Source organism: Melopsittacus undulatus, chromosome 4 (genome assembly GCF_012275295.1).
Source record: "Melopsittacus undulatus isolate bMelUnd1 chromosome 4, bMelUnd1.mat.Z, whole genome shotgun sequence".
Taxonomy (NCBI): domain Eukaryota; kingdom Metazoa; phylum Chordata; class Aves; order Psittaciformes; family Psittaculidae; genus Melopsittacus; species Melopsittacus undulatus.
In genome coordinates, this window is record NC_047530.1 from 108,042,910 (window position 1) to 108,056,647 (window position 13,738).

Consider the following 13,738-nt stretch of genomic DNA (forward strand, 5'->3'; position numbering starts at 1 on the left):
GGATTTTTCATCTCTGCACCTCCATCTTTATCTAAACTGCTCCTCATTATGACACTGGCAGTTTGAAATGGTCACGTAAGATCATTTTGGACTGAAAATAAAATCATGTCCACTGAAGGTATATGAAATATCCCTTTTGCAGGGAAAATATGACATGATTGCCTGTGATTATATGTAGATTTTCCCTAGGTTTATAATCCCAAATATCTGGGAGGAAGCAGAACTCTTTGTCAGCATTAACACTGGGAAGTTTGATTCAGATAAAAGATGTCTTATTTCAACTTGTCAGGTGGGTGTCTTTAAAAGGGAATTTCAAGAGAAATCTGTTTAACTTGATCTAGGCTTTAAAACATTTAAATGTAGAGACTGTTGTCTATGCACACGCACACACTGAGTCTGTAGCTCTGAGTGTGACAGGACAGGGGTTTGCAGCATGAGCTAGCTCACATGTACTTCACGTCTTTAGAAGTACACCAGAATTGAGAGGCTGTTGTCTTCTTCTCTCAATTTCCTCTTTTCCTTCTTTCTTTCTTCCTTTCTTTTTTTCTTTTTCTCTTTCTTTCTTTTTCTTTCTTTGTTTTTCCTTCCTTTCTTTCTTTCTTTCTCATCTTTTTCCCTCTTTTTCCCTCTTTTTCCTTTTTTCCCTTATCCCTTTTCCCTTTCCTTTTCCTTTCCCTTTCCCTTTTCTTTTCCCTTTCCTTTCCCTTTCCCTTTCTCTTTCCCCTTTCCCTTTTCTTTTCCCTTTCCCTTTCTCTTTCCCTTTCCCTTTTTCCTTTCTCTTTCCCTTTCCCCTTTCTTTTCTCTTTCACTTTCCCTTTCCCTTTTCTTTTCCCTTTCCCTTTTCTTTTCCCTTTCCCTTTCTCTTTCCCTTTCCCCTTTCTTTTCTCTTTCCCTTTCTCTTTCCCTTTCCCCTTTCTTTTCTTTTTCACTTTCCCTTTCCTTCTCCCTTTCCCTTTCTCTTTCCCTTTTTCCTTTCTCTTTCCCTTTCCCCATTCTTTTCTCTTTCCCTTTCTCTTTCCTTTTCCCCTTCCCCTTCGTTTTCCCCTTCCCTGTTCCCGACGCACATCCCTATTACATACTCTCTCCAAACGGGACCGACGTTCCCTTCCCACCGCCGCCGGCAGCTCCGCGGTACCCAGAGCCGGGCTCGCAGTGCCGGCTCTATCGTCGGTCCCGCCTCAGCCCGCAGGGGCCCGGCCCCGCGGCCCGGGTCCGCTGTGCGGTGCGCCCTGCTCCGTGCCCGCCCGTCCCGGGACGCGGGCAGCCCGGCAGGGGGCGCCCTTTGCCCGGTACCGGAGGGTCGGGTCCGGCCGGGACCCGGAGCCCTGGAACCCCGAGCCGCTGCTCGACGGGTCCGGCCGGGCCCTGTCCTGCGAGACCCGGGGAGCCCGAGATGCTCCGTGGGGAGGCCCGAGACAAACTCGTCCTTGCCCGGGCTGTGTCCAGGGTCCGGCCTCCTGGCTGAGAGCGGTCCCCGGCGCCGGCGGCTTTTGTTACCGGCGGTGCGGGGCGGGAGGGTTGCGGGGGGCGGCGCGGCGGACGAGGGGAGGTTTAGTGTTGGGAGCGGTGCGGTCCACGCCATTCGCCTGCAGCCGCTCCCGCAGTGCTTCGGCCGAGCCGGGATCCCTTTGTGCTAATAGCCCCGTCCCCATTTGCCGCCTAATTGGACTATATAAAGGCAATAACGGGCGGGCGCTGGCAGCCGCCAGCCACGGCAGCACGTCGCGGAGGGGGGGGGGGGGGGGGGGCAACCCGGGGCCGCGGTGGCTGCGGGCAGGGGCTGCGCGGAGCCTTCTCCTCCCGTCCGCCTCCCCGCCTAATCCCATTTGCCATTGTGCGTGCCCAATCGCCGTGTGCTCCCCGCGTTTAACTTGGATGACATTTTGATTTCATCATTAGCATCCGGCGCCAGGTTGACGCAGCAGCAGCGGCGGCGGGAGGCGGCGGCTGCGGCGGCGGCAGCGACGACCCCGGCTCTCCGCCTGCCCGCAGCAGCCCCCCGGTGCCGTGGGCTGCGCGGGTCCCCTCGGCCCCCAGCCCTGCCTTCCCCCCATGCGAGGGGCCCCCAGCAGGCCCCGCCGCCGCGCTCCCCCGCCGCCCCGCTGCGCCTCTCCCCGGGAGCCGCCACCTGCGGGGCCAGCGGCGGGCAGGAGCCGGGCGGGCAGCGGAGGATGCCGGAGACCGGGCAGGAGCCCCCCAGCGCTCCGCCGCCGCCGCCGCCCCCCAAGGAGTCTTTTTACATCAAGAACCTGCTCAACGGCGGCCCCCCCAAAGCTCCCCCCAAGCAGCCGCGGGCGCTGTTCGCCCCCCCGGGGAAAGCGGCGGGGGACGGCGCCGGTTTCGCCCTCTCGCAGGTGGGAGACCTCGCTTTTCCCCGCTTCGAGATCCCGGCGCCGCGCTTCGCCCTGAGCGCCCACTGCCTGGAGAGGGCTCAGACCTGGTGGTACCCCTACGCCCTGACGCCGGCCGGAGCCCACCTGCCCCGCACGGAAGGTACCGATCCCCCTCTTTCCATCCCTCCATCCCTTCCGGCGGGGCGGCGCGGGGGTCCGGCCGGCTCATCCCTCTTCCCCCGACGGGAATCGAGGGCCGGGCGCTGAAGGTGTCTCTTTGTATCCCTTATCCCCATTCCTCTCCCCTTCCCCCGTCCTTCCCCTTCCAGCCGCCGAGAAATCCCTGCTGAGGGACTCGTCCCCTGCTTCGGGCACCGACCGGGACTCCCCGGAGCCTCTGCTGAAGGCGGAAGGGGAGCAGAAGGAGCTGGACTCCAAGAGCCCTGACGAGATCGTCCTGGAGGAGAGCGACTCGGAGGAGGCGAAGAAAGAAGGGACGGCCGAGGACTGGAAGAAGCGAGAGGAGAGCCCGGAGAAGAAGCCGTGCCGCAAGAAGAAGACGCGCACGGTGTTCAGCCGCAGCCAGGTCTTCCAGCTGGAGTCCACCTTCGACATGAAGCGCTACCTGAGCAGCTCGGAGCGGGCCGGCCTGGCCGCTTCCCTCCACCTGACAGAGACCCAGGTGAAGATTTGGTTCCAGAACCGTCGAAACAAGTGGAAACGGCAACTTGCGGCCGAGTTGGAGGCCGCCAACCTCAGCCACGCCGCCGCGCAGCGCATCGTCCGCGTCCCCATCCTCTACCACGAGAACTCGGGCGCGGAGGGGAGCGCAGGGGGCGGCGGAGCCCCCGGTACTCAGCCCCTGCTCACCTTCCCTCACCCCGTCTACTATTCCCACCCCGTGGTCACCTCCGTGCCGCTCCTGCGGCCCGTCTGAGCCCGCCCGCCCGCCGCCGCTGCGCGGAGGGGCGCGGAGAGGCTCGCAAAGTCACCGGCCCACTTGTAAGTACTCCAGCCGCTTAGTGCGGTTCAGCCGGCCGGCGGCTGCGGAGCGGGATGGGGAAGGGGGGGAAGAGAAGGGTGCGGGAGGGGACACACACAACGCGACAGCCCTCGGCGGTAGTGCTGGGAGAAAAGTCACGAAAAATGAGGCAAATAAAGCTAAAAATCAATAGAATTGGAAGGGGAGGGAGGGTGGAAAATAAGGAAAATGAAAAGGGAACTTGTAGAGGATCCTGGAGCTGTCACACCTTTTGTAAACGTGGACGAAAACCGCGATGGTCTCTGTGGCTTTAGTTTTATTTTTGTAAAAAATGAAAAAATAAGGAAAAAAAGGAAAAAAAATGAATAATAATGAAAAAAAATGATCATGATCCCAGGCCGCTCCTCGGCATCTGCCAAACGCTCACGGAAGGGTGAATTTCTGTTCCTTTCGGACCTCTCCTTCTGCCTCCAAATTGGTCGGGCTCCTGCTCCGGTCGCGACACAGACTTCACCGAGCGCGGCTTTTCGTTCCAGCAGACCCCGGCACCGAGTTTTGCTTCCCCAGGTTTTGTACCTTTCGGTTTCTGTCATGGGACTTTCTAACGAGCAAAGAAACGCGGCCTCAAAGCGAACGGTTAAAACGCCCCCGAACGCGTTTGAGCGCCCCTTATTTATTACCGTTGACATGGATATTTGGAATTCCTGTTTTCTTTAGTCTTCCGGTTGATTTATTTTTGTTTCCTTGTGAAGTTATTCGGGTATTTTTTGGGGGTAAAAATCTGTACCTTTTGCTTTCTTTTTGTATAATGATTATAATTATTATTGTTCTTGTACCTTTGAACTGTGCAATATTGTACGACGATTCGTAAAGCACTGCTTTGATTTGAACGGTGAGGAAAGGGGGGTTTAGCGTTGTATAATTGCGTTCGTTCGTGTTGTACAAAATAAACTGAAAAGCAAAAAAACAAAATACAAAGGAATTAAAAGCGAAGAGAAGTGGGAAGAGAGGAGGAGGGCATGGGAATAACCATCAGCTTATGCGGATAAATAAGGGAGATGGGGTGAGCTGGGCGCTTTAAGTGAAGGACAATCAACTTTAGGGTAATTTTAATTTATTTGCTATGATGTACAGTTTTCTCCTGAAGTCCATCGTGAGGTTTCCTAAGGCAGAAATGAAGCTAGGAGTGGACACCTCTTGTCTCTCTCTGTCTCAGTGTCTGCTCACTTGTTGTCTGACAATTGTTTGCTGTCTTCCCAAGGGTTGGCGTCGGTTTCTTTCTTTTTCTTTCCGTTCTTTCCGTTTGTTTCCCCTTTTCGGTTGTGCTCTCTGCCCTCTTCTCGCTTTCTGTTAGGGATCGGTCCTATTTTTAAAACAGCCTATATTGTTATAAACTTAATGTTGTGGTGGAAAAGAAAATAATCAATAAAACCCGTTCCTTATCAGTTTTCTTTTAAGTGTGGCTTCAGAGGAAAAGAAATATATATATAAATAAAATAGACTATAAAAAGCATGAATAAGCCGAGCACTGGGGGTTACCGGACACCCCCCGGGGCTCCCCTGTTGTCCCGGTCCAACTGGGAACAGCTGGTTACCCAGCATCGCTCCTGGGTAACCCCCAGCAAGGGGTCCCAGGCCTCCGGGAATGGGCACAGGGGTGGGTTGGGGTGTCCCTTCGCTAGCAGGGATGGGTTGGGGGGTCCCTTCCCAGTCGGAGGCCGCCTCCCGGGGGGGTTTCCCATAGCTTATGGCTGCCCCTTCCTCAACCCCTCCCGACGGGGGTCGGTGCTGCCCTTCCCCTTCTCTCCGCCTTCCCCTGGGGTCTGCCATAGGGAGGGTTGTCCATAGGCACCCCAGGGTGTCCAACCCCTCGGGGTGCGCCCCCAGCCCACGGCCAGGCCCGTCCTTCGTGTCAAACGCCCCGACAGGTTTATCCCGAGAGAGGATCGCGCTCCGCTTCCCGCAGATTGGCCCGAATCGAAGTGTTGATAGTGCCGAGGGCAGGATTTAGGGCCAAAGAAATCAAAATAGAACTCAGCGTTGCGAAAAGATAACCCTGCGTTTTCTTTTCGTTTGGGATAAAAACCCTGGCAATGGGTCGTAAATGAAAAATAAACAGAGTTTCGGAGTCAAAATACGCTGCTCGCTGTGTCGCCTGCAAACAGAGTGATGCCTTTTCTGTTTGCAGTACTAACTTTGGGACAAGTCGCTTGCAGCTCATTAAAAATATTGTTGTAATAGCAAATACCGTCTTTTTTCCATTTTTACAGCGCGGCAGGACGATGTTATCAAACGGCACGGAAAGAATAACGCATTTATTTGTGGTCGGTGCCCAGAAAACGATTCCGGCCCAGCCCGGTCCTTCCCCAGCCGAGGAAGGGCACTGCGAGGTCCCCCCGACCCTGCGCGGGGCCCTCTCCGCTGCGCGGCCCTTGCGCGGGTGCGGTAAACGCTGTGTCCTGCACATCGCGGTGCTGTGGGGGGGGTTCCCAGGGGCAGGTTGATAGAGGTGGGGTTGGTGGGGATCGGGTTGGAGCCTTTGTTTTTCTTTATTAATTAAGATTTTAATTTTTAATTAAGGGGAAAAAAGGGGAAAAAGGAGAAAACTCAGCTCCGAGAGAAGCTTTTCCCTTCTCGCCGCAGGATCGACAGCAGAGCACAGGCTGTGAAGCGATGGGATGGAGCTGGACGATGGGCTGAGGGCCTGGGACCCCAGCTCCTCTTTCTCCTCCCTCAGCCGGGCTTCCTGGCTTCCCCTCTTTCCCCTCTATCCGGATCGGGATGCTCCTCTCTGCCTGCATCCCACAAACCTGGTGCTGGGGTTTTCCTCAAGCCTTCCCCAAAGTATCCCCAAACTCCATCCTACCCCCCAGCAGTGCTCCAGAGAGGGGTTCAATGTCTCCCTCCTCGGGATGAGGTGGAACTTGGGCACCCACCGAGCCCTGGTTCTCCCTGAGCCGCTTCCGTGTGACGAGCACCGGTAAGGAGCAGGACGTGCTCCCACGGTAAATACACCCCCTCCGCACCTAAACTTAGCGGAGATCCCTCATCAACCACTGCGAATGAATCGCTTTAAGCGGTGGAAAGAGAACTAATAGTAATAATAAACCCCCATCTCTACAGGGATGTTTGGGAGGGATGGATTGAAAGTTCCTTCGTTTTCTCTAAGCTATTGGCAACTCTGCGGCCACTTGTGTTTACTGCTGCAATCCCGCTCGGCAAATCTCTGCCTTTGTTTGCAATTCAGGAGATAACACAGTTCTTCTCGGCCACTGTTTTGAGCTTGGCTGAACAGAACTAGCTCTCCTGTTTGTGGTCGAAACACACATGTATTTCTTTTATTTGGTAGTAAATAGAGGCTTACTGTGTATAGCAAACAGCGCGGGGGAAGATATAAACTTCCCGACCTGCAGATTTGGGGGATCCAGAAGAGTTTTGCCTCCCGGAGGGGCTGGACCGGGGTGCGCGGAGCGGAGCCCCTCAGCCTCACGCAGCCGAGCGACTTGGGCAGGTGGGTAATTGATTTATTAACATTATTATTACTGTATATGTGAAGGTTCTCACCCGAAAACTTGCACATTCTCTGGTCCAGGATGGTGGGAAGTGTTTCGTTCTATTGGTGGTGGCTGCGATGGGGACACACGATGGGGACACCTCGCTCCGAAGGGAATAACCCCGCTCTAAACCAGCGGTAAAAATAGGTGTTGGGGGGTTTCTTTACGAATATGCTGCAAGTGTCTCTGTAATAATCACTTTACTCTATCGACTCGGGATAGTGTGCGAACGGAATGAGAAGACCATTAAGAGCATTAACAGATTGGTACAGCATAATGCTTCAGCTCGTATTGATCGCGAAACGTCTGTAAAATATTGTTTCAAATGAATCTATTGTTCCTGCGCTCTTTTCGGCGGTGTTGATGACCTTGGTTTGTTCTCGCACATCCAAATTATCCTCCCGCCTTTCCCATAGATGATCGGGAACCGAGCGGCGGGACACACCGCGGCCATCCCCGTCGCTTCGGGGCTGGTCCGAAAGAGTAGCCAGAGGGGTGGGGATCACCCCAAAAATACGGGGGAAATGAAAACAGGCCCCGAGTGCCATGGGCTCGCCCAAGCCTCCCGCTGCTCCTCACTCTGCTGCAGCCCTCAATCCGCCTCCCCGGGGCCGCATCCCCCGGTTACAGCGGCAGAGTTGCCCGTCGGAGAGGTCTAAAGCTGTTTACATCGATATGAAGTCGAAGGAGGGGTCGGAGGGGGGCAGGTCCCACATCCTCTCCCCAACCCGCATCCCCCAGGGCTCCGAGCCGGGGCCCTCCGTGACTCCCCGGAGCCGATCGTGCATAGTTTGCAGCCCCAAATGGCCAATCCCTATGGATCAGGGCAATGCCTCCGGTCTCACAGTCCCCGCCGCGCTGGAAGGGGCCACGGGATGCCCGTTCCCTTGTGTGGGGATACGCGTGTCACCGGGGCGGGCGTGGGGAGAGGCGGCTCGACGGGGATGCAACCTCCGGTCCCCTCAGGTTTGGTCACCTGGCGTTGGCTCTGCTGAGCTCCGGTGTTTTAAATAAATATAAAGGATCTCTTGCGCTCCTCAGCTCTATTCGCCTTCATGATGGAGTGGAACCATCAGATTTTCATCAAAGTTCTATTAAGTGAAACATAGGTTGCAGGGCAGCCTCTGATTGAAACAGTTTAAATTTTAATTGTGTTTTTAATTTGACATATAGTTGCAGAAAGGAATGACACTACAACGCCAAGGGGCGGTCGATTTTCTTAATTTCTCCCAGAGGAATTGATGAGTCTATCAGGCCACTAGATTGGAAACACATTAAAGCTCTCTGGTTAGGTTGTTAATTGGAACTTGATGGATAGGGGGCCTTGGATAGGCTATGCTGATCCAATCTTCATGACTTTCTGTTTTCCAATAAATTACACGATTCATTTTCCAGCCACAGATTACATAAATTGTACACCTCTAGGGCTCTCTTTTTCAAATAGGGAGCCCTTTTCCCCAAAAGCCTATTGCGAGATGTCATTTGCACCAAAAAACGAGCAGCAGAGGCTCTTGAATGAAAATCGAAACATAATCAACGTTTATACTTAGAAAATTTATTGAGATCATTTTCTCTGGTATTTCCTTATTTTAAAGTTTGGACGCGCCATATATCATAATCCACACGTGTAAAGGGGACTGTGTTTAATATTTATCGAAGCTTGATTCCAAGATCAAACTTGTTTATGACTTCATCTGTCATTTGAGAGGGAACCTTCTCCCGATATTACGGCCGCTCAACAAGCCTATTTTCCGAGTGCTGCAAAAGCAGCGGAGATCAATTTTTATTAGGCTCCCTTTGAAAGCTTGCTCAGGGCCACTTTAATATCGAGCATTGTAATAATCTGGAGATCTAAACTTTAAGCGTTCGCTCTGTCTTTCAAAGTTTATCTTTGCTGCGGCGTTTGATCATCCGAGCCCTGACGGGACGGGGAGGGACGCCCCCCTTCCCCCTCAATCCACACGCAAACCCCCTTTAGCGGCACCGGCAGCCCCTGCCCTGGTGAATATTTGATCAGATGGTAATGAGAGCGTGGCTGGGCCCCGATGGTCCTTCCCTCCCGACAGCGGCCGTGAGCATCCCGCCGAAGCTACTTCGGCTTCCCTCCTTCTGGATTCGCCTGAAGTTACACAATTTCCGCCTGAAATACTCATTTTAGGCAAATCTGGTGTTTTTATCGCCGTGGCCGGGCAGAACTCACCCCTACCCACAGCCCCTGTGCGTCCCTCCCCTCCCACCACATCCCCTTCCCGGTTCGGACCATCCCCTCGGCCCGGCCACAACCACCCGGAGGTTCCCACAGGCAGGACCCGCTCCACTGGGAAGGGAGGGCAGCACCAGGGGCACCCCGGGCTGTAGGTGGGCTCCAAAGGGAAGGAGCTGCGGTGCTGGGGACGGTGGTGCTGATGCGGGGTCACGTCGAGGGGCTGCGGGGGAGCGGGGCTGCTCCCCCTCTTTGCTCCGGGGCTGTCCCCGACAAGGAGCCGAGGGCTGGCAGCCCCCAGGGGCTGTCCCCAAGGCCGGGCTTGTCCCTTCCGACGGTTGTCCCCACCCGGAGCCCCTTTGCTCCGCTCCCCGCTGCGGGAGCGGTGCTGGGCTCGGGGTGCGGGGCCAGCGGAGCGGGATGAAGGACGATATCTTAAATTGTATTTCAGTGCGGGGTCTTTCCGGGTTAATGAGCTGACATCATGATTAAAGCTGACCATTTGTAATGTGTCGCGACCCTGTTGAAAAGCACTGAAAAGGTTAATGTGGTAAAACAGGACAGCACCTGCCCCTCACAGCGAGAGGAGGAGCTGGAACACTTTTCCTAATCAATTAGTCCATTAATGAGTCTATCAAGTAGTTAAGTAGTTAAAGATTATGCCGCTGGTCTGGGTAACAGTCGTCATCTCGCTATACCTAATTATATTATAAGTACTTTATTCAATATACCAGACATAATATGGTGACTCGGAGTTAATGAAAATGTCATTTTAAAACGTCTTGACATTTGTCTCTATTGATTTGTATATTTCCATCTCGTTCTTTGCTTTCCCCGATTTGATTTTCTTTTTGGTGGGGGTGTCTGTGTATGTTTCTGGAGAGGGGAAAACGAAGGCACCGACAGGAGGAATCAGCAGCAGGAATCGGGGCTGCCACCGAGGGGACCTCGGTCCCAAGACCCTCATGCAACCCGGGGTTAAAACCCGCTGCCAAGGCCAAGGGTATTGCCTCTGGTCACGAATGAGACCCAAACCACCGGGATTTCCGAGCTTGCGCCTCGCTCTTCCCTGCGGGGTGCCCCCAGCATCCCCCCGTGCTGCCTCCTCTCCCGAGGGTACCGGCTACTGGCCCAACCAGCCGCGAAAGTCGCCCCGTCTTCGTTAATTAACGATATTCCCAAGAGTGGCCGGTGTTCGGGGACACCCCATGGACACGGATACGGTGGCCCAGTGAGGGGAGGAGGTGCATCCCTTTGGAATCGCGGCAGCGGGGAATGGAGGAGGAGGAAGGTCCGGGGGGCTGGTGCTGTGAGGTACCCAGGGTGACGATCACTGGGATGATGCCTTCCACACCAGCCCCGTTACCGGGGCTCCTGTCGGGGCAGGGGGAAGCCAGGGCCCGGGGACGGAGGCTCCAAGGCAGCCGTCGGGGCTCGGCCTCTGTCCGGTCTCCCCTGGGCAGGGGCTCCAGGCCCCGACGAACGCGGGCCGGGGTGTCCCTCGGACCTGGCAGTAGATCTGTGTCCTCCTGGGACAGCCTCCGTGGGGTCCCTGCCCTTATCCCTTTGCCCCCCGTTCCGTGTGACACAGAGACAGCAGCCCCATCAGATTTCACCTCCCAAGGGCAGGAACAGTTGAGAACGCCATGATTTATTCCCCTCAAGGGGAAGAGCCCCTGACTCCTGACAAAGTTTATTTGGAAGCACAGGAGGATGTCCCCTCCCTTCCTGGTCTGCCCCCCGCGGCTTTCAGACCCTGGGAAGAACACACAGGAGGCGTTTCGTGAGACATTTTTTACCGGCTGCAGCGGAAAACACCATTTCTCGATGGTTTTCCCGGCTCTGCAGAGCCGCCGATATACCTTCACAGGGATTTTGTTTCCCTATCCTGTAATTAGAAGAAGGGTAACGGATATGCACAAGGCGCTTGTCCCAACACCCCCTCCCACCATGCCCGGCATAAGGAATTCAACCCACGTCCCTCTCACCCATTCGCGGTGCAGGGCGAGGAGGCAGAGCGGGCTCAGCATTCCTCCTCCCCCGGGTCTGCGGGGTCAGAGCATCCCCCGGTGCCCGGGGGACAGCGGAGCGGACCCCGCTGGGGTTCCCCCCGGCTCCTGCCGACCGTGGCTTCTTCTTCCCTACCCCCTCCATTCCGGACCCCCCGGGTTCCCAAACTTTCCGTGTCCGCCGCCGCCGTGATTGGCGAGCGGAGGCCACCTCCATGCAAATGAAGCCCCGCCGCCCGCCGCCCGCAGATCAATAGGGACGCGGGGGAAGGAGCATGCATTCCGCCTGGGCAGGCGCGGGGAGAGCCGGCACCGGCACGCCGAAAGCACCCCCCAAAACAAACCCCCCGCCGGCTGGAAGCGGGCTCCCCCCCGCCCCGCACACCCCGGCCCCCCGAGCCCATCTAAAGCGAGAGCTTCCTTCCTCTGCTTTCTTATGAACCCAGGATGAGCAGCAAAGAAGACCCCAGCAAGTGCTGTCAGACGGCTGCTCCCATCTCCAGTTTCACCATCCAGTCCATCCTGGGCAGCGGCAGCGCCGGGCCCCCCCGGGAGGGCGGCGGGGGGGCGACAGCCTGGTCCGCCCGCGGCCGGACCCTTTCCCTCTCCTCGGAGGACGAGGAGCCGGACGAGAGCTGGAAACACCGCGGCTGCTTCTGCCCCGAGGCTCAGGGCCCGGCCGAGCCGTGCCACAAGCACCAGCCCCTCAGCTTCACCTGCCTCGGTGAGTACAGGGACGGGGAGGACGGGACGGATGGGGCCCGTAAGGGGGGCTTGGCCCCAGCCAGGGGCCATGGGGGGGGGACATGTGGCACCGTTTCTGCTTTCGGGTCTGAGCGTATTCGTGCAGTCTGATGCTGAAGCAGGAGGATGAAACTCCATCAAAATCAGTCTGTCTTTTTGGAGTTCTGTTTTTCCCTTCCCACCTCAAGCGGGGTTAACTCCCTCGAAGGGGCGCGGGGCGACGGATAACGCCGGTTTTCCTAGATTCTGCTTATTCAGAGCAGAAGAATGATGCTGGGCTTTATTTTTAGAGTTAATTCTGAATAAACGGTCTGTGAAATGCAAGGCTATAAAATAAAACCAGCCGGCCAGTGTTGCGTTGGTATCACCAACCTGTTCCGGTGCTGAGGCGCTGGCACAGGGTGCCCAGAGAAGCTGTGGCTGCCCCATCCCTGGCAGTGTTCAAGGCCAGGTTGGACACAGGGGCTTGGAGCAGCTGCTCCAGTGGAAGGGGTCCCTGCCCGTGGCAGGGGTTGGAGCTGGAGGAGCTTTAAGGTCCCTTCCAATACAAACCAGGCTGGGATTCTATGATTGTAAAGCACCTAAAGCCTGGTCATCGGCTGCCTTCACTGAGGCAGGCACACCCACCTGTCTCTAGATGGAAGGACGGGGATGACTTCCTCCGGCCTCGGTGATGGCTTCCCCCAGTAACGGAGGCGGCGGGTGCCTGGCCAGGGGCTCACCTCAGCCTTGCCCACAGCTGGAACGGGGGGCTCGGGCGTCGGGGGTGGTGCCGGTACCGGTGCGATCCCCGTGCTGTCGCTCTGTTGCAGGCAGCACCAAAGGGACCGGAGCAGCGGCAGCGAGCAGCGGGGAGCGGGGGCCCTTCCTCTCGCCCCCCCAGCAGGACTGTAAGGAGGAGAAGGAGAAGCCACTTGGACCCTCCTCACCTTCCTGCGGGGACCGGCAGCGCGACGGCGGGGACCGGCAGGCCGGTGCTGCCAAGAAGAAGACGCGCACGGTGTTCAGCCGCAGCCAGGTCTATCAGCTGGAGTCCACCTTCGACATGAAGCGCTACCTGAGCAGCTCGGAGCGGGCCTGCCTGGCCTCCAGCCTGCAGCTCACCGAGACCCAGGTGAAGACCTGGTTCCAGAACCGCAGGAACAAGTGGAAACGGCAGCTTTCGGCCGAGCTGGAGGCGGCCAACATGGCCCATGCCTCGGCACAGACTCTGGTGGGGATGCCGCTGGTGTTCAGGGACAATTCCCTCCTCCGAGTGCCGGTGCCCCGATCCATCGCCTTCCCTGCGCCTCTTTACTATCCCGGCAGCAATCTCTCGGCCTTACCGCTCTACAACCTCTACAACAAGATCGACTACTGACCCACCGCGCTCTCTTCCCCGCGGCCGCCCCTTCGGGGCCGGGACTGGGGCAGAGACCAGGACCGGGGCTGCCGCGGAGGCTCCGTGCGGGGTCTCGGTTTACCTCCGCGGTGGGGACAGAGGAACGAAACTGATGGGAGGGACGGGGCAAAGAGAGAGCCCGGGTCACCGGGGGCACCCCCGTGCCCGTCCCGCGATGCTGCCACTTGAAAACGAACAAAATGAATGAAAAAAGCGTTATTTCAGATCTGTAAATATTTTTAAAGAAAGAAACAAAACAGAAAAAAAATAAACCGTTTTAAGCCTCCTTTGTAAACTCGCCAGCGCGATCGCACGCTCCCGTCGGGCAGCACCGGGATCGGGGGGAGCCCCGCAGCCCGGCCGGGCACCCCGAGAGCCGCCGCTGCTTGAAGGGGATGAGTGGGGAGCGAAACCGACGTGTAATGCCGATGGTCTGGTTGGTTTTCTCTGCCTCCTGCTCGTTATCCCGTTCCCTGCAGGGAATCCCAGGCGGGCCTGCCCGTACCCACCCCGGGGCTGGTGGGGCTCAGTG

At 56.8% G+C, this 13,738-nt stretch overlaps 2 protein-coding genes across 2 annotated transcripts; both read left to right on the forward strand.

Annotated features, from left to right (window-relative positions):
• Positions 1–2,171: 2,171 nt before the first annotated feature.
• HMX3 (H6 family homeobox 3) lies at positions 2,172–3,270 on the forward strand. Its single transcript, XM_034062456.1, has 2 exons — positions 2,172–2,493; positions 2,663–3,270. Exons 1-2 carry the CDS (start codon positions 2,172–2,174, stop codon positions 3,268–3,270), a joined length of 930 nt encoding a protein of 309 aa, XP_033918347.1.
• An 8,258-nt stretch (positions 3,271–11,528) lies between these two features.
• HMX2 (H6 family homeobox 2) lies at positions 11,529–13,185 on the forward strand. Its single transcript, XM_031053925.2, has 2 exons — positions 11,529–11,805; positions 12,638–13,185. The coding sequence occupies exons 1-2, from the start codon at positions 11,529–11,531 to the stop codon at positions 13,183–13,185; spliced, it is 825 nt and encodes a 274-aa protein (XP_030909785.2).
• The last annotated feature ends 553 nt before the right edge of the window (positions 13,186–13,738 follow it).

Coding starts and splice junctions, on each gene's coding strand:
- HMX2 (XM_031053925.2), top strand. CDS start 11,529: ATGAGCAGCAAAGAAGACCCCAGCAAGTGCTGTCAGACGGCTGCTCCC. Junction 11,806..12,637: donor CCTCAGCTTCACCTGCCTCG/GTGAGTACAGGG, acceptor GCTCTGTTGCAG/GCAGCACCAAAGGGACCGGA.
- HMX3 (XM_034062456.1), top strand. CDS start 2,172: ATGCCGGAGACCGGGCAGGAGCCCCCCAGCGCTCCGCCGCCGCCGCCG. Junction 2,494..2,662: donor CCACCTGCCCCGCACGGAAG/GTACCGATCCCC, acceptor TTCCCCTTCCAG/CCGCCGAGAAATCCCTGCTG.